Source organism: Cheilinus undulatus, linkage group 10, assembly GCF_018320785.1.
Source record: "Cheilinus undulatus linkage group 10, ASM1832078v1, whole genome shotgun sequence".
Lineage (NCBI taxonomy): Eukaryota > Metazoa > Chordata > Actinopteri > Labriformes > Labridae > Cheilinus > Cheilinus undulatus.
The window spans coordinates 10,033,884-10,054,177 of record NC_054874.1 but is presented as its reverse complement, the minus strand read 5'-3'; the positions used below and the strand labels follow the sequence as shown (position 1 = coordinate 10,054,177).

At 39.6% G+C, this 20,294-nt stretch overlaps 2 protein-coding genes across 5 annotated transcripts; one reads left to right on the top strand and one right to left on the bottom strand.

Annotated features, from left to right (window-relative positions):
- Nucleotides 1–2,360: 2,360 nt before the first annotated feature.
- Nucleotides 2,361–13,226, bottom strand: trpt1 (tRNA phosphotransferase 1). Of its 4 annotated transcripts, XR_005992511.1 has the most exons (9): nucleotides 12,612–12,776; nucleotides 12,326–12,407; nucleotides 10,373–10,542; nucleotides 5,734–5,911; nucleotides 5,598–5,654; nucleotides 5,382–5,492; nucleotides 5,230–5,298; nucleotides 2,725–2,781; nucleotides 2,361–2,584 (listed from the first exon to the last, which is right to left on the bottom strand). XR_005992511.1 is itself a non-coding variant. In XM_041798242.1 (8 exons), the coding sequence occupies exons 1-7, from the start codon at nucleotides 12,675–12,677 to the stop codon at nucleotides 5,276–5,278; spliced, it is 687 nt and encodes a 228-aa protein (XP_041654176.1). In that variant the 5' UTR covers nucleotides 12,678–12,776; the 3' UTR covers nucleotides 3,325–3,400; nucleotides 5,230–5,275. The 4 variants fall into 4 exon arrangements, 3 of the variants coding, with proteins under 3 accessions (XP_041654176.1, XP_041654177.1, XP_041654174.1); XM_041798242.1 differs by lacking the exons at nucleotides 2,361–2,584; nucleotides 2,725–2,781 and adding an exon at nucleotides 3,325–3,400; XM_041798243.1 differs by lacking the exons at nucleotides 2,361–2,584; nucleotides 2,725–2,781; nucleotides 12,612–12,776 and adding an exon at nucleotides 13,197–13,226 and having other exon boundaries at nucleotides 4,698–5,298.
- Nucleotides 12,859–19,720, top strand: zbtb3 (zinc finger and BTB domain containing 3). The gene is made up of 4 exons (XM_041798239.1): nucleotides 12,859–12,929; nucleotides 13,230–13,356; nucleotides 16,558–17,378; nucleotides 17,898–19,720. Exons 3-4 carry the CDS (start codon nucleotides 16,561–16,563, stop codon nucleotides 18,925–18,927), a joined length of 1,848 nt encoding a protein of 615 aa, XP_041654173.1. The 5' UTR covers nucleotides 12,859–12,929; nucleotides 13,230–13,356; nucleotides 16,558–16,560; the 3' UTR covers nucleotides 18,928–19,720.
- The last annotated feature ends 574 nt before the right edge of the window (nucleotides 19,721–20,294 follow it).

Below are 20,294 nucleotides of genomic sequence, written 5' to 3'. Positions count from 1 at the left end.
TGTGTGTCTGTTTCTAGCAGCAGCACCCCGCCTGTGTTATGATGCTATTAAGTGATGACTGAACTCCTGCTAATGATGTCAGGCTGATTTTTCAAAAAACAAACCAGGAATGACTTATGCATACCTGTGCATGACTACATGGTGCCATGCTAACCATAGTCCTTTCTAAAGTCAAGCTATAAACAGTATCACAGGTTGTAATGTGATTCACAGCAAGATGAATCTCATTAATTCTTCGCTCTGAGTGTAAATCAATGATAAGAAATTAACTAAGGTTTGTTAATAACCATACATAAAGCAGAAACACCATGCACATTTAAAGCTATCAAACATTTTCATAAATGTTAACCTCTTTTCATGAGAAATGTAGATAAAGTTCATTGATAGTTGTCGGCTGTTTTAGTGGCTCAAGAGGTCAATTTTTTTAAGCTTCCTGCACCGTGAAGTCGGCTGGATGGAGCTTGCTGTAGTTGTGCAATGAAAAGTAAAAGTTATTACTTATTTCTAGATCTTGTCTTGTATGGTTTGAATTATCATTTCTCATGTGACCGCTTAACCAGGGGGAGAAGAGCATGTGTATCTGCAGCACTAAAAACAGAGAGAAAGAGAAAAAAAAAGGTCAAAACTTCAGTTGTCTGTCCTAATGTAACTCAGTTTAGCTGTGAAGTGTGCCTGAGAGAAAATACAAAAAGGAACTGTAAAATGACATATTTGAGCAATTTTTTTTTTTCACATGAAATAAAAATTGATCACAGTCGGCCTTTATTTAGGTCTGGCTATAGTCCCTGATGTGGGCTAGCAAACAAAAACTGCAGCATACACGGTATGGTTATTAAATAATGAGACTGCGCTTATGAGGATAAAACCACGTGGTTCACAGTCACACTGAGTGTAAGATATTAAAGGTTGGTTTTTCACACACAACTACTGTAAGTTTCCAATAAATGGCGCCCTCAGTTCACTGCTAGCTACTGATTGAAGTTCACATATTTTTGCTAAGGCATCGGAAAACTATAAGCTTAAAAGTTGAGTCAGACATTTACTTGAAATTTTGGTGAAATTGAACAAAACAGCAGCTACATCTCTTCGTACATTCACTGAGGTGAATGGGGAACACTGCATTTCACATTAACGTATGCTTGAGTGGCACAAAAGATTTAGTGAAGGCAGAGAGGATGTCCAAGACCATGAATGTTATGGGCGTCCATGCACATCAAAACTTCTGAAAACATTAAGCAGATTGAGCAAATCGTTCAAAATGATTGATGACTCGGTATAAGAATGATACCAGAAATGGTCTCCACTGATAAAGAGACAGTTCCCCAAATTTGCATGAAAATTCAAAAATGACAAAAGTGTGTGCTGAACTTTTCCCAAAACTTCTGAGTGAAGATTAAAAAGAAAAATGCAAGCAAATTAGTGAAAACATTTTGGACTAAATTGTAATAATCCAAATTTTTTAGAAGGAGTGATTACGTGATAAAACCTTTATCTTTCAATATGATCCTGAGACAAAATAGCTGTCAATGCACTGGAAAACACCATCATCACCAAGTATGAAGAAAGTTCAAGGCCATATTGAAATTTTCTTTGACATTAAGGGTTTCATTTTGGAGGACTGGGATCCAGAAGGGTCAATAGTGAATCAATACTTTTACAAACAAGTAAAAAAAAATGTGAGAAAAGTCTACAGAAAGAGACGATTGGGGAAAAATGGTTTCAATCTTCATCAAGACAATGCACCAGCTCACACTGAGCTCTCAGTAAAGCAGTTTCTGACCCAAAAGCAGACCACAGTGCTCGATCACCCTCTCTATTCACCTGATCTAGCACCATGTGGCTTTTTCCTTTTCCTAAAAACAAATTTGTGCTCAAAGTTTTGAGTCTGTGTCAGAAGTTAAGAAAAGAACAACAGCAGTTCTGAGACAACGGTCTGAAGATCTACTGTACTGATTTGATCAGAGGAAGACCTGAATGCAGCGGTGTGTTGATGCAGAAAAGGAGGAGAATGAAAGAAAAAGACACTGAAAAATGTTTATGTTCAGTTAAACTGTATTACAGCATTTGTCATGTTTTTGAATAGCCTTACTTCATATTTTAGGGAGACTCAAAAGATCAAAAATGTGTCAGAGCAGTAAAGGAACAGCGTTTAATTCAACGTTGTTCCACATTAACAAAATGTGACAAAAGGTTAAATGTTATGATTAAATGTAATCAATTTAAATTACATGGGAATGAGAAACTACTGAGCTCATCTTAATTGAGTATGTGACATGATCCCTAGTTTTATCACATCAGTGTAGAACTACTGTGATTGTTGTGTAAATGTTTTCCAATTGTCAGCACATGGACACGCTTTTGAGGATTCACAATATAAAGTGCTAAATACAAAAGCACAGACAATAAATATAAATAAAATAGGGAAAGAAGCTCAATTTTTCTGTCATTATCTTCTCCATTCTCACTGAATTCACTTAATCTTTCACCCTTTTTGCATAAGAGTCCACATCTTTGATCTCCACTGTTAGATTGTTCCAGTTTTTCTCTCCATCTGTTTACAATTGCCGTATTCTTCAAAAAATTCCTGCAGAGGAAGTAGGAAAGATTGATTAGCAGTCATTTATGTAACCTTGTAATTCTGACATATTTGGTTTTGTACATGTGTGCCTGAGTGTTGAATTAATCTTTGATTGCCTCAGCTCTCTGCAGCTCTGTTTTTATCACCTCGATTTCTGTCCGATCCTCTGTCTGAACATTCGAGAAACCAGCTTCCTCAATGAACTAAAAGAAAAGACAAAAAAGAGCAAGTGAAGAGAGCACCACCTGCTGATGGTTTTTAGTAGCACATCCACAAAGTACACAGTTTTCCATCTAAACTTTCTGCTATGGAGAAAAATGTCCATTTTAATTTTTTTTTTTCTGTTTAAAATTTGTTGTACAATTAAAGATCTCAAGATACAGTTTTGCACAGATGAACAAGCAGATATATCTTTGGTTGTTAGCTTGATACTAACACAAAAAGAAAATCATCATTTTAATAAAGGAACCAATCTATTCCATTACCAGTTAAAGCACTAGTACTGGTTAATTAAACAGCAGTGTAAACTTAATAGGCCATTTCCTAAGTTAAAAGATACTGAGTTAGTTTCTGAGCATCTTTACAGTCTGTATCTCTACAGTTGTGCCACTGGGCAAAGAGCTGTGTTTATCTTCTGCCAGCATGCCCCTGTGTGTCAACATGAAGGAGAGAAACAGAAACAGTGCAGATGCTTTGTGGAGCTTCTTTTTTCTTTTTTTGGGAGGGGAGGCATAAAAGAGACTAACCTTGCAAAGCAGACAGATTTGCCAGTTCGTCATCAGTCTGTCTTTCACACCTCCAATCCACAACATTTCTGAGAAACTGAGAACAATTTGGACCAATCGGCATCATTTGAGAAGAACAAGGTTGTTCTGAAAGCTGATAGCTATAGCTGACACCAGTGAGGAGGTTAGCTTGGATGTAGCTATAGTCCAGTGGTCGTTTTATTAGAACTTGATGACATTTCTGTATGAAATAAAGGGAAAGAAGAAAACAACTCTGAAAGCCTCTTATGGTGAAAATATGTTTTGGCTCTGCTGTTAACCCTTGCCTGCTTCAGCATTAGTTTGCAATTGTTACAGGTGGGGCTTGTCATGTATACAATGGCTACTGCCATGGTAACTATTAGCACGGATGCAGCTGTAGTATAACAGCAGTTTAATCAGAACTGGACAACATTTCTTTATTGAAACAAGAACAAAGAGCCACATTAAAAGATTGATTTGTCAGAGATGTTTTTGCACACCTCCAGACTGACTTTGGTGAGAAACTCTCTTTGTCAGAGTTTCACCACGAAACTCCACGGCAGTGTTAATTTCGTCAACTAAAACTATGACTAAAAATGTTTATCCACAGCCTTTTTTCCAATGACAAAAACTAGACTAAAACTAACAAAAGCAGATCTGTGTTGACTAAAACTGACAAAAACTAAGTTTAGTTTTCATCAAGATGACTAAAATTAAACTAAAATGTAAAATAGTTTTCATCGGACATTCAAAATCTGTGATATTTTTTCACTGTGGGTAAATCTGCCAGAAAAAAAAAAAAAAAAAATTGCAGCTGTATCTCTTCTGCCTCTCAGCTGTAGAAAGCAGGGACCTCAGGTTTGGGAGAATGCATAGAACTGGACTAAAACCAGTCTAAAATTGTTTGAGTTTTCAGCGACTAAAACTAAAAGGATAGAAATGACTAAAATGTGACTAAAACTAAAATGCATTTCAGTTAAAGACTAAAACTAAGACTAAAATTAAAAATAGCTGCCAAAATTAATACTGCTCCACTGTTCATATACTATGGCAGCCTGTTGAACTCAGGTTACTACTGGAGCTCCGAATGTCTCCTACCTTATTTTTTCTCATCACTCTGATTGGCCTGTATTAAGTGACAGCACATTCATCCAATCACCTTTTGAGAACTTTTCAAAAAGTCCTGCCCTTCCCAAACGCCTTGTATGGGAGGTTTCCCAGAAATCTGAAATATATCCATGAAATGAATATAAATGAAAAAAGTCTATCCAGCATGTCAGGTATAAAAGAAACAGGAAATAGGAGTTTTTTTTTCAGTAATGGATTACTTTAATGAAAAAAGTTACTAATAACAGATTACTTGAATTGCAAAACTAACACATTGTGTTACCCATTACATCAAAAAAGTTTCATCCAAGTGGGGACGGCCAACCAAAGCTGGGGGCAAAGCTAACTCTCAACATGACATCATGAGGGGAAAATCTGAGAATGGCTTGATTCAACACATATTTTCTGAAAGGTGGAGAAAGAGAGGGGGGATGGGCATTTTCTTATTTTTGGGGGGGGATTGTGGACAGGCCAGGGGCACATATTTTTGTTATAAAAGCCTGAAAAAGTGTATTTTGCATAACAGGTGACCTTTAAAGAAAGCAGGATAAGAATTGTAGTTAGAAATACTATTGACAGGAGGAGCATGGAGATTGGAGGGGCATCTTTGTCCATAGGGGGCGCCAAAATCAACAAACACCAACAGTTCCTCACAGGAGCTTTAAACTTTCATAAACAAACAAAGCATCTAAGCTCTGCTTGGTGTAATATGTGTTCGGATTTTTTTTATGCCGGTCAAAATCACCTCACTTGGATTGTCAAGTGTTACCATGGTAACTAAGATAAACATTAACCAACCACTGGATGCTGGGCCAGTCAGATTACACAGCAGTATCCCTGTCCATTATTGCAGTGGCAGGATGCTTCCTGGAACACAGAAAAGGAAAACATTGTATTCCCTTGAATAAAACATTAAAGGAAAATAATGTCAATATTTATTTTCCTCTTACTTGTAGGTTTTAGTCTTAAGGCTCTGCTGAAGTATTTAGGGAGAAGTTTTCCCTCTGAGTCGCCTGCAGTCAGCAACACACCATTTTCAGACCAGAAGAACTCAATACCATCTGTGTAGCGAGATACAAGCAATAACACACGCATGAGAGATTCCTGCTGGACAAATAAGCTGAATTAAGATTTTTGGGAGCAATTTGTTTGATTTTTAACCTTACCAGCAAGAGCTTTAGGGACATCAATGTAAACAGCCAGATCACAGTCCTTCCGCATGCCTGCCAGGAAAATAAATGACACTGTGGGGCCTTATTTATCTAAATGTTTAGCTGACACAAAAAAACAAACATGGCTTACCACTGACAACTCCATCCTCCCCTGGCAGGCCAGGTGCCAGGTGGATGTGTGTCCTCTTCATGCGGCTCAGGCCCTGCTGCTGAATGGAGCTCCAGTTACGGAGGTAGGAGCCATGGATAGCTTCAGAGGGACAGTCTGGAGAACCAGCCAGGACCGGTTTCAGTTCTAAATCTTTTACCTGAACACAGCAATACAAACAACATTAACACAGCATTTAAAATAAGGGTTATTACTCTAGGGTTATTATAACGAGATTAAATTTTAAAACAGGGGGGAAAATTGAGAGAATAGCGTTGGTTTAGGCAGACCACAGAGTCAAGCCCTGCCACAATTGAAATCAGCTGATCTTAAGCAAGCCCTCATCAGCTGACAGCTAGCCGATTTGCGCTGTTGGCTAATCTTACACAGGTTGCCATATTTAAACTGCTCTAGCCTGGCTATGCTCTGCTGCTCTCTCTGCAAGCTGCTCTTGCAACCCTCTTCCACCCCAGCTTCTCCTTCTTAATGTCATTCTGTTGTCATTAATGCTTGCTCCATTCTGGGACTTTTGCTGCTTCTCTCCATGCCATGTTTAAACTTCCCTAGTCTGTCTATGCTCTGCTGCTCTCTCTGAAAGCTGCTCTTGCAACCCTCCTCCACCCCAGCTCCTCCTTCATTCTGCTTTGGGCTTAATCATGTCATTCTGTTGTCACTGATGCCTGCTCTGCTCTGGGTTTTTTGCTGCTTCTTCCCCTGCCTCAGGTTTTCCTTATCGGCAAAGGAAGAGCAAGAACGTGTGCTGTTCCTGCTTGATGCTATCCATGTAAGCTCAAGGAAGGGCATGGGGAACCACACTGCAGAACATAAATAACAGCATAAGTGCTAATTAATAACTGCTAATAAATAAAAACATTTATAGCTGCAAATCATGTGAGCTTTTTGACAATGTGGTCCTTGAAATGCCCAAACATGGGAGGAACCTGCCCTAATGATTAAGGAGAACCTGGGAGTGATAAAAAATTGTTGCTGAAGCTCTTCTTGTAAAATTTGATGGTTATAGTTGGAAGAAAACTGAGGGTAGAACCAAAAATTAAGCTCCCTGATGCTTTGCATTCATCTCATATCCTACCTCTATTTAAGTATTTGAATCAGATACATCTTTAAAAGATTCTAGAGGGACAAAAATAAGGCGAATGCAATCAAAGTTAAAGACGCATTTAAGCAGAGGAGTCTGTGTTATTCCTAAATGTACTTTGTACAGTCACCCTGCACTCATTACACTTCATTTGGATGATTCAAATTTGATTATCATCTAAAATTGATTTCCAGGGGACTTACAGCATATTTCACCTCACGATGAGATTGAAATTGATGTTCTGAAGGTGTAAATTGTCTCATTATATTTGAGCGCTCTCCGTGGAACAAGAAGAGTATTGTATTGCCTAAGGATCTCTCTGTGTTTCATTTAAAATCAGAGAGAAAGCAGTAGAGAATGATTTATTAATAGATTTACTGATAGAACGAATGATTGCTTTCTTTCATTTCTGTTAATTTCCCCATTTATTTTTGAACCTCTACATAGGTTGTCTATTTCCTAAATCCTGCATGGTTCACTCAATATTGCAGTCACACTGCGAAAATTAACTAAAGTTGAGAGTCTGCATAAAAAAAATACAATTCATTTAAATTTAAATCCACCATGTTTCTCACTGGATTTTCACCTCACACTGGGTATCAGACACCCTTAAACTCACACATTCTCTGTGTTGGAGTTTGGTGTCATTTTGGTGGGTGTAGGGAAAAAGTGTTACACCTGCAAATGTTTCAACTGCCCACAAATGTAATAAGCAACAAACGAAATACAAATCTACAGTTTTTAACATAATAATTCCACAAGTGCAATAAGTAAAAGCAGTTGCCCACTGTAAATGCAATAACTAATTTCTCTCAATCTTACTAACTATTACATTTGCAGGGATTTAATTTATTGGTGGGAGAGTAAAAATCACTGGTTTTTAAATGGTAATAGTTTCCTACAAATGTCATTTGAACATGAATACTAAATGTTTATGATGATTGTTGTTTGTTGTAGTCTTTTTTTGCAACTGCCAGTGGGTTCAAGTCAGCTTAAGCTCAAGTCATATCAAAAACCGTAGTCATGACAATTCTTTTGTTTGTCATGAAACAGGACGTGGTTTTGCAGAGTCTTAAAACACTGGTAGAGCCATGAATCTCAGCTAGTTTGATTTTTCACAACTTAAAATCCCCTTCCACTCAAAATGTGTCGACTGTGTTATTAGTAGTTCATATTTTAATCAGTAACACTCAATGGAAGTTTAAATCTTTTTTTTCTCTCCATCCTCTAGACATCCAAATCCAGGTGTGAAGAGCCAGCTCAGCTGAAATAGGACTGTTTCTGCAAAAACCTTAAAGGAGGAGGCTAAAGAAGGCTCCACAGTCCAAATATGTCACTTATGGTTTCCCTTGTTGACCTTTTTCCTGACCTGAAGACTGTTTTTATTTCAGTTGATTAGTGCTGTGATAAAAAAAGACCAAACTCAAAGACAGTGGTCTCTGTGCTCATATCAGGTCTGACTACTTTTATATGCATCCACATTTTCAATTATCAGCTGCTTTTCTTTTGATATATTGAAGCTTTGAAAGTAGTTAATTTATACTGGATGTATGATAATGAAGTCTGCAAATAAACTGACTGGTGCACTCAAGCTGGACTAACGATTGATAGAAATATCCCTTGTTAACACTGACAAACACCAGTTACAATTATATTTACTCAAAACACTTATTGTATCAGCCTTTGCATAAACTAGGTGCCTGCTGCTGGTGTAGAAGTGCAAAAAGAAGTATTTTGTTGTAAAGCGGCACCATTTAGTTATTTGGTTAGAATTCATTTAGTTATTGTCTTTCACAGTGTCTATTTTTATCAATAGTTTTACTTATGTGCCACAAAAAAGGGAGCCAAACTTTATTGAATCAACATATCTTAATTTGGAGGCTTTCCATGTAAATATCAGTTGATAATGTGATTGAATCAGCAAATACACTTTGCCTTGGGTTGCCACCCCAAAAAAATCTCCTGCCACCCTCTTGCCACCCTCAGAATATTTTTCCAGATCCGCCCCTGGACTTGATGATGAATGCAGCTGTTCAGCCATGGAAAAAGAGAGTGGATACGAGAGGATGGGAGAACAGTACCATCCGCAGATAAAGAAACTGTGGCAGCAGTGTATGAAGGTGCGCAATCACACCACTCACCTTCTCTCCTGAGTTAGCATTGACATGGCTCACAGGATTTCTTTCTGTCTTCTCCTTTCCTATCTACGACGATGAAGTTGTCAACCAATGAGGAAGCTCATAAGGAGAACTAGCCTAGCCATATACTGCTCTTAATTTTTGTGCTAAATCAACGTTGATTTGAAGGCCAAAATTACTATTTCATTAATTGTTTACAGCATACAAGCTTGGGCATTATTCAACATGCTGACATCAGACACCCATTGGCCAAGTAACCAAACAATGTAAAGTATAGAGACATGTAACCCACGTAGCTGTTTGTCATGGAAAGTCTGTTTGTCCATATGCAGTATTTACAGTGTGAGAGCAAATCCAACCCGACCAAATAAATCTGGCACAAAAATTAAGAAAATTTATGTTTGGTTTTATTTTTTTGTTGTAACAGTGCTTCTTGGCAGTAAAACTTATACAGTTGGAAAGCCTGTTTATTTCCCTTTTAAATGGTGCTACATTTAAAAGGGAAATAAACATGTATTTGTATTTGTAAGAAACATGCATTTGTGAGATGAGTAGCAGAGCTGAGTATGTGGGTTGAGCCCCAAAATTTGCTAGATCTTTTCTACCAATGCCAAACAGCTTTTCCTGCTGTTGTTACTGACTCTTGTTTAGAGCTTCTGGTACCCACATTCTCAGCTCTGCTGCTCACCCCACAAATGCATGTTCCTTACAAATGTAACATCAAAGAAATAACATAATAGAAAGTTTCTTACTTTTTGTGCCAAGGTTATATATAATGCACCAAAAATGTGAACCTTGATCTTGACTTTCAGGTGTGAAAACACCCTTTGTTGCCGCACTCACAGCTCTTGGCATAATGGTTCATAATTTTGAACACTGTCATTCTTGACCTTCATTACTTCTGAAAGACTCTGCCTCTCTAGAATGCCCCTTTTACACCCAGTGGTGCCCCAACCTTTTTGGAAATGAGGTTGTGGTGTTTTTTCAATGTTCAGTTGTCACTGTGATTTTGATTTGTCATTACAAGGTCATGTCCAAGTCCAGGCTGAAGTAGCATGTAGCTGGACAATGACAGGGTGAAATGGTTGAGAAACACTGCACATGACAGGAGACTTTATCCATCTGTATTAGTCATGCTGATGCTGATCACCTGGCGCCTGAGCTTCAACTGTCTTCTTGATATACCTGGTGGTGTTGGCCCTCCCTATGAGCTGAGGTAACATTATGACTACAAATGGACGTGGCTGTGTTACAAAGAAACAGTCAATACATATATTTGTATTTTGACATTTGTGATATGTATATTTGTTGGGGTTTCAATGGGGTTTGTAAGGGTTATTCTGGGTTCTTAGGATGTTCCTCCCTGAAGATTTCTGACTTAACGTACCTGTATCGAATGTCCCTGACAAGCTTGAATCTGCAGCCGTCCATCCTCTGGATGGGGGCGAAGCTTAAAACGCTGCTTGTCGTTTGTGGCCACAACTCTTTCCACATCTTCCAGTGAGTATGAGTGGAACTGTGGGTGGGATAGGAGGTCCTCCACAAACAGGAAGCCATCTATGAGATTAAGAGATGTAAAGGTTATTCTGAATGTAAACATTTCAGGAATAAAGGCATTGGTTTCATAAACTATTCATTAAAAAAACAGTATCAATAGTAGTTAAAACATGAAAACTAAATTTTACTCCAATGTGTAACTCCAATTAACATCAACATCCTGGTATTATTAAGTACTTTAATAACGGCTTTAAAATAATGAATAATTTGCAGATATTCTTTAAAGATGCTTTGTGTGTGAATGTATCTGTGTGCAAGTCACAAAGCCCTGCAAAAGCATGATAAATATCTTTGATATAGTTTTGTACCTGTCATATTTCTCAAGAAATAATATATTCTAGATTCATCCCTTACAAATGTAAACATTTCAGGACTTGTTTTGTTTTAATCTTGATGATTATGGCTTACAGCCCATGAAAATAAAAAAATCCACTATCTCAAAAAATTTAAGTATTGTGGAAAAGTCTAAAAAGTCCTGAGCCTCCATTCTCTCATTTTGGTTCAGTACACACAATCCTGGAGGAGACTGCTGACTTGACTGTTGTCCAGAGGACCATCTTTGACATCCTGCACAAGGAGAGCAAGCCACAGAAGGTCATTGCTGAAGGCCGGGCTGTTCTCAGAGGCTGTATCGAAGTATATTCATGGAAAGATGACTGGAAGGATAAAATGTGGTAAGAAAAAGGAACACAAGCAACAGGTATGAGATCAGACTTCAGAGGATTTTCAAACAAACGAGCTCCACAAGGACTGTACTGAGGCTGGAGACAGTGGAGTAAGAGCCACCAAACACAGATGGGTGAAGGAGATGGACTACAAGTGTCATGCTTTTAGTGTCAAGCCACTCCTGAAACACAGACAATGCTATATGCTTCTCATCTGGGCAAAGGAGGAAAAGAACTGGACCATTACTCACTGGTCCAAAGTCCTGTTTTCAGACTAAAGTGAATTTTGCATTTCATTTGGAAATCAATGTCCCAGATTCTAGAGGAAGATCATAGAGGCACAGAATACAAATTGCTTGGAATATAGTGTGAAGTTTCCCCAGTCAGTGATGGTTTGGGGTCCCTTTATTGGTCCACTGTGCTTTATCAAGTCCAGAGTCAACACTGTCAGCCAGGACATTTTAGAGCACTACTTGCTTCCATATGCTAAGAAGTTCTATGGAGATACTGATTCCCTTTTCCAGCAGAACTTGGCACCTGCCAACGAAGCCAAAACTACCAGAAACTGGTTTGCTGACGATAGCATTACTGTGCTTGATTGTCCAGCCAACTGGCCTGACCTGAACCCCATGGAGAATCTCCGGGGAAATGTAAAGAGGAAGATTAGGGACACCAGAATCAACAATACAGACAAGCTAAGGGCTGCTATCAGAGCAGTCTGTGCTTCATAACATCCCAGCAGTGCCACGAACTGACAGACTGATGTTTTGAAATATTCCACAATTTTGAGATTGGGTCTTGAAATATTTCACTTTGCATAAGATGAATCTAGAGTTTATGGAAGTTTAACTTCTTTAATTAAATCACCAGATTATAAGGAACTTTTTCATGATATTCTAATTGTTTGGATGCACCAGTATTTTACATTACTGTGGCTGCAGGGAGATGCTGCAGTGCAATACCAGCAATAATGCATTAATACTGACAGTTCTATATTTATTTGCTATAATAATATAGTTATATTCATGCATCGAGTTTATTTAGGGACTGGACAAGCCATACTTGTCCTGAGAAATCTGTCACCCATACCAGAGCTTGAAGTGCTGTAAGGTGCTGACCTGAACCCATGTGAAGACCCATCTGGTTGGCTCCATGGCGTAGAGCGTAAGACATGGATTTAGACAGGCGGACATCTCTGTCCTAGTAGGGGAGAAGGACTTTCTCAAAATAAACCCAGTCAACACACAGCTTTAAGTATGGCTGTTATTTAAACATGGGACATAACCATTCAGAATCATTTGTACGGCTTTCACTGATTGCCAGGCAGAGTGCAATGATAAACAATCAGTCTCTGAATCTAAAAAAAGCATTAAAATCCCAGTTCATGTGGTAGAAATCTCATACCTCCCCTCCACGATTTACTCGCCTTCCTCTTCCTCCTCTTCCTCTCCCTCTCCTGCCACTATCCATTCAACCGCGGGTCGACTCTCAGATCATAAAATGAGGTTATCTGTCATTCTGCCATACACCGCTTAATTCTAACACGATATCTCACTTGTGTTGAACACAATCCTGTCAAACGTGCAAGGTGTCACTTCCTGACTGTTTTCGCTGTTCGCCTGTAGGAGGCGCTGTTGTCTACTTAGCACACACTAGTGGTACCACAGAGGAAAAGATACATTTTTGGCCAAGAGGAAAACATCATCCAGACAACATCTGCAGGTATGAATATATCTATCCTGTCTTCGAAAAAAAGATCTATCGCAACCAAGGCTTCGCTGTGTGCATTTCTCGGCAATGTGGTTTAATGTTATTTAAAGAACTCTGTTTTCAGAAGCTCCCGGTGATAGAGTTTAACACTGAAGCGAAGCTAACTCTGCTAACTATTGTTAGCATAACTGGTCAAGCGTTGTCTGATTTCTGCTTGTTTTCCCTGTTGGACTTCTTCTTTCTTTTTTTACGATTATAGCATGTCATGTTCGTTCTCACCTACATGGTTTTGGTTGTCTTTTGTGTACACAGCGTTTGGAGTTGAGATGTCCTCTCACACGAAGCTGCCAGCTGACTGAAGAATTTGAGCTGGTCCCGATGAAAACGTCACTTCAGACATGAACGACCCTCAGCTGTCAGCGTGAAGACTAAAGACACCGTAATAAACTTTCTTTTATCGTCTACATAGTTCCATGGAATCTGTTAAAAACGTGTCCCTGAAATGTGTTTTTGTTTCGCCGTGACATATTTGTGTTGTTCATATTTAGAGACGCCTTTTTTCCTCCAGACATACCCAACAGCGTTTTCATTTCCATGTGTTTGAGGCTAATTACAACTCTAGCTATTGCTTTAAATGGGAGAAGTTGAAAACTTAAAAAAAAAACAAAAACAAAACATAAATACATTACATACAAAATAGATGCGTTGCTTTACACATTGATCATATAGAAGTAATAGTATAACAGTACAGCTCAAAAGCTATAAAGTAGAAAGTGAGAGAAGGCTGATTATTACATGTGGATATATATGCATGCAATAAATCTTATACCGTTGGAAAGCCTGTTTATTTCCCATTTAAATGGTGCCACATCTGTAAGGAACATGCATTTGTGAGCTGCAGAGGATGGGGATTGCTATTGCTATTGACTCTTATTTTGAGCTTCTGGTACCCCTGGGTAATGAGGTTCAGGTGCCAATCAATTGTCAGTCTTAATACAGAAAGATATGGAGATGAGATTCTGCAACCAGTGGCAATCCCATATGTTCAAAATCCAGGACCGAACTCTATCCTAAGAGATTACAATGCTCAACCCCATGATGGGGTTCATCAGAGACTACCCCCAGAATTTGAGAGTGGAAAGGATGGAATGGTCTGCCAGAAGTCCTGACCTCAACCCCATTGAACACTTGTGGTATCACCTTGGTGCCAGAGTGACCAACACAACCACATTGGCTGACTTGCAACAAACGCTGGTTGAAGAATGGGTTGCCGTCCCACAGCAGTGTGTGACCAGCATAATGAGGAGGTACCAGGCTGTTGTGGCTGTGTATGGTTCTTCCACACGCTACTGAGGCTCCAATTTCTTGAATGAATAAATTGTTAAAGTGCCAATGTGTCCTATTTCTTCAGACTTCAGTCATCCAATCCAATAAACGAGTCAATGGCAGAATGAGCTGTTTGACACTGGCAGAGAAGATTTGGCAAATTTTTCATGGGTGTAACCCACATACTCAGCTCTGCTCCTCATCCCAAAAATGCCTGTTCCTTACATATGTGGTACCATTTAAACAGGTAATAAACAGGCTTTCCAACGGTATATAAAAATGTATTGCCAAGAAACATCATTACAAGAAAGAAGTAATCTACCAAACACAAATTTCCTTCATTTTTGTACAAAGTTTATGTAAAACAAATTAGCTGGGAAACTTAAAACTTTAAATCATTCAGCACACTGCCAAACTACCATGAAGCTGAACTACAAAAGCTTAATATTTTAACAAGGGATGCACCTTATTGGATTTTTGCTGATATCCAGTGTGATATTTACAAAACAATTTAAGCCTAAACCATTTCACTACCAATATTGGACTGTAGTTCCAACTTTAAACTTCAGTTCTTAAAACACACAATTTAAAGTTTTACGATGAACAAATCAACAAATGTTAGTCTGCAAAAAAACAAAACAAAATTTTAAAGCAGCGGTTTTTACCTGGTCTGACATTGACCCACCACCAGCGTCCTAAATGTCAAATCACGGCCCCAATTTCTTAAATATTTCAATCATAGCCAGATGTTTTTAAAGAAAATCAGGCAGTCTGGACTTGGAACAAGACATTGAGACATATCCTTCAAAATAAAAGCACATAGTAGACTTTTTTACCAAAGATTTTTGTTTCAGGCATACATCCACAACCCACTTTTTGGTCTGACCCACCAGTTTAGAACCAAGGCTTGAAAGAGTAAAGAATGAAGATGAATAAAGGAAAGCCTTCAGCTGACATAGGTCTGTTGGTCCAGCCTAAAACTCCACCAACTTATTGGTTTGTACAGCCAATATTAACTGATTTAGGCATGTGTTTTTAGCCAAAACATAAGTTGTGATTATTTAAAGAAATATCCCATCTACTGATATGATCATTCACATTATAAGTTAATTTCTTCCAACAGCTATATCCTACCAATAAGCTCTTGCATCCCTAGTAGTAAACAGCTTGATGGTTTAAGCAATGATAAATTTCCTTGGGGGCAGACTTTGTTCTGACCAGCAGGACATTTTAAAAATCATTGCAATTACATTTAAAGCCCTGGGGGTTTAGAGTCCATAAACTGAGATAACACAGAAGAGAGCTTCGGAAATACCTGAAGTAGTTGTGATCAGCAGCTCAAAGTGATGTGTGGAGGAATATAAAAAGAGAAGAAGGGTGAAGTTGGGGCAACAAAGAAGAAAGACAAGCAAAGACATCAACTTTATTTGGAAAAGAAGAAGCATGAGGGTTAGATAAGAATGGTAGTTGAGGACTAGGGATGGTTGATATTGGATTTTTGCTTATATCCAATATGTAGATATTCGCAGATTCATTTTAGTCGATACTGATATTGAAATATGTATTTCAGACTCAAGACTTAAGTCCTGAAACACATTTTAGTGTTGAAGAAATGAGGATGAACAAAGAAAAAAGACTTGAGCTGATGTAGGTCTGTTGCTCCTGCCTAAAACTTCACAAATTTATACGCATGGCTGATATTTACAGCCAATAAAGGACAATATTCACAGTCAAAATATCTGTAGTGAATATTGGCAGAAATGTTCAAGTCAAGAGGAGCCTTTTGTGTCAAACCGTAAAGCTTTCCCTAACCCAAATTGTTTGTTGTTTGTGTTAATTTGTTAAGCTGCATGAAAGTAGTTTCTACTGAATCACCTGTGGGTTCATACTGCAGTTAAGTGTTACTATGGTAATAATAATTGCTTTTTGACCCCTGAATGAGATAGTTGATTGGTGCCTAAAGACACCTCTCAATTTTGAGAGGTATGCATTTAAGCCAAAAGCCTTAAATGCATACGGTAAATATTTTAGGTGTTCAAGATACTAATGTGAAGGTGAGTTTTCAGTCAAAACTGACAACAGCCAATATCTGAGACTGCCCAGCCCTCAAAGAAAACTGCCAGTTTATTGCCAAGGTTGCTAAAGTGTTCTCTCTGTTGGTCCAGTGCGCAAGAACATTTGACAGAGAGCCTTATATTTCACTCTTTAACTAGAGAGTTCATGGTAAAGTAGGGCCCAGGGTGTCTTTCCATTGGGTAAAATGTAATAAAGAGCCATTTCAGTTTTTCATTCTCTCTCATTCTCTGCTGCTCAGGCGATGGAGTTCCCCCAGCATTCCCAGCAGCTGCTCTCAGCTCTGCGTTCCCAGCGGCAGCGAGGCTTCCTCTGTGACTGCACCGTCCTGGTGGGCTCATCTCGTTTCCTGGCTCACAGAGCTGTTTTGGCTTCCTGCTCACCTTTCTTCCACATGTTCTACTCCGACTCTCCTGGGATTAGTGGCGGGAATGGCATCAGCAGCTCTGTCACGCTCGACAGCGATATTGTCACGGCGGCTGCTTTTGGCTTGCTGTTGGACTTTGTCTATGAGGGCGTGCTGCACCTGAATGAGTCTCCACCAGTAGAGGATGTATTGGCTGCCGCAAGTTTTCTTCACATGAACGAGGTTGTGAGAGTATGCAAGAGACGGCTGCAGCGGCGAGGGCCTCTGGCTGAAGCAGATAGCACCCGCTCTGAGGAGAATGCTGGAGCAAGGAGAACCACAGAGACAGGGAGACAGGGTGGGGTTGACAGTGGACCCGAGCCTATGGCACCTTTGGCAGATCATTTAAATCCAGCAGCAATGATAGCATCACTGTCATCAGTAACCACAGCAGAGAGGAGTCAGCTGGAGGCTGTGAAGTCTGAGGAGAGAACAGGTGGGGGGGTGTACAAATCAAGAGCCCAGACTCCTCTCAGTCCAAACCTGGCTGATACCACACAGCCTGGCATGGACGCCCCTCCCCTGCCCCCAGGTGTGGAGCTGGTGATCACAGGCCGGTCTGAACCTGCCTCAGGAGTTCATGTCAGGTTAAGGACTGGGGGCCAGGGAGAAGGTTCAGCACTCTGCAGTCCATGCAGCTCTACAGAATCCTACAGGTATGAGGCTTGTGTGATTTTCTCAGTTATTTAATATTATTCTTTAGGGCTGTCTGAAAGATTATACTTTTAATCTCAGAATTTCACTAGTTGTTTGCTATTGATTGTGTCCTTTTTATCACATTCAGAAATTCCAATTGCATTCAAATTTGTTTTGTGTCATTCTTAGTTTTTCTACCATCTTTGTCGAAAGGCAGTTGACTTATTTGGATACAGACCTGCTTTTATATGTAAATCAAAGATTTTCACATGAACTCCACCTCACTCCATATGAAAGTACATGTATTTTAATACAATGTCATTACAGTCCCTGTTGACGTAATGGTCAGGTGGCCAAATACTTACGTTCATATAGTGTACATGTAGGTCCCATGTAGGTCCCTGTCAAATTAAACTAAAAGTACAGCTAAAAAAGGACAATTATTTCTTAAATTATGATTAAAAAACTATTTTGTCTTAGTGCTGTCAAGCAACCTTCTTCTTAAATAACATAACTTTTTGTCTCTTTATTATTCACAGTGGTAACCAGCAGCCCTCCTCATCCTCTTCCTCCCTGGTACCGGTGAGCCAGGTCCGAGGTCGCTCAGTTGTGGCTCTTTCAAACTCAGAATCAAGTCTCAGCCCCAGTCCCCTTCAGCAGGAGACACCAAGAATACCCAGTCAGGACTCTGTGAGGAACGCCTCAGAGAATGACATCAGAGGTGGATCAGGCGGAGGACAGCAGGTGGTAATGTTTATCCAGACACCAGCAGGAACCTCACATGGAGAAACCCACTTAAATCACTCACAATTGCAGAGTGAGTTCCCTCAGATTCGAATCCAAAGTGCCGTCTCACTCCAGCAACAAAGTTTAGACTCCCGCCCTGCTCAGTCTCAAACTTTAAAGGTGCCTGAGGCAGGAGCATCTCATAGTGGTGGAGTGAGGACAGGCGATAAAGATGACGAGAATGTGAAAGTTAAAGTTGAGGCCATTGTTATATCTGACGAGGAGTTGGAGGAGGAACAAGAGGAAAGCGGAAAAGGAGATGCAGTGATGGACGTAGATGACGAATTTGAAGAGGAGGACCTGAATAACCCCCAGTATCTCTCCTCCAACCAGCAGGACCTCTTACAAATCACCGTTCAGTCCAACGACTACTCCTACCCTCTCTCTCCCTCCTCCTCCTCCTCAGGCGCCGGCCCTTCCTCCCAGGATACTGCCTCCTTCAATCCTCCGCCCACCACTCAGAATCAGTCAGACCCTCCTTCCTACTTCCAGGACTTCCAGGACTCTTTAGGGAACTTTGCAGATGACGTCCCCACGTGTGAAGCCTGCGGAAAGACTTTCTCATGTACATACACACTACGGCGCCACGCCATTGTTCACACGCGTGCGCGTCCATACGAATGTCACTACTGCTACCGGAGCTACACGCAGTCAGGCGACCTGTACCGACACATTCGCAAAGCTCACGACCGCTCACTGCGCACCAAACGTACCAAGGTTGACAATGAGATGTTAGAGCCGCCACAGCCTCCACCGCCGCCGCCGATACCACCTCTCCTCTAACACATAAAAACAACTGCATACCTGCCAACAATCCTGTTTTTAATCCTAGTTTAGCCCTTATTTTGTGGCTACCTCCTGTTTTGTATTTTCACTTGGGAGAGTCCCTTACTTTTTGTGATCCTACTATAAACAGGCTAATTCATAAACGTAGAGTCCTGAATGTTTTATGTCCCAATTCAATTTCTCCTCCTATATGAACAGTCCTACAAAAAAAAGGGGGTAAACGTGGACTTCAGCGCCGCATAGTTCCATCTGTGCTGAAAATATGACATCCTTGTACTCGTGTTGAATTTATGGATTAAAAACCAGATCTAAAGTTAATACCCCTATATCTGTATAAGGAAAAGCAAAGGAAACCTCTCTGTCATTGCACCAGGATTATTGGTTTAAGAATGATGTTAATGTTAAAAATAGGGCTAACAAATTAATTCCATAAATTGAGATAAATCGCAGAATTTCTGTTAATCGCTATTAATCACATCCTTTTTATTACATTTAAACTTTTTGTATCATTTTCAATTCTTGCACTGTATTCAACTAATGATTATTAACTTCCTGTTTGGATACAAACCTGCTTTTATAGTTAGATCGCAGATTTTAATGTAAACTCAAACACAGAAAAAGGAACTTGTTATGTATCTGAACAGTAAAAAAATACATGTTTGATACCAAGAAGTGCAGATGACCTTTGACTTGTCCGCTTAGGTGTCCGAGTTTTTTAAATTAAAATGAGACATTAAAGGTCACATATTTTACCCCTTTAAGACAAGTTTATATTGGTCTCAGAGGTCCCCAAAGCATGCCTGTGAAGTTTGTTGCTGAAAAAAACACTCAAGTATTGGATTTGGTCTAAAAAAAAACCCTATTTCAGCCCTGCTTAGAATGAGCTGTTTCTGTGTCTGTGGCTTTAAATGTTAATGAGCTGTCTGAGTCCGCCCCTCTCAGGAAATAGATGAGGCATGACATCATGAAGGAAAAATCTGAGTACGGCTTGTTTCAGCTCACAGTTTCTGAAGGGTGGAGAAAAAGATGGGTGGAATGAAAGGATTTTTCTGATTCTTGGGGTATATTGTGGACAGGCCAGGGGCACATTTTTGTAAGAACAGCCTGAAAAAGTGTATTTTGCATAATATGTGACCTTTAAGGAACAGGGGTGGGTTTATTTTACATCACTAGTGATGGCTGCAGGGAGACACTGCAGTGGCTTCACCAAAGTGTGCTGAAAGGGACAGTAAAGTATGACAATCACAGTTTAAAGAAAAATTAATGCACTATTTGTTGATCTTAGTCAGTCACAATAAATCTTTTAAATATTGATAGCCCAAGTTAAATTTCAAGTGGGAGTTGACGGAAAGAAATTTAGGCTA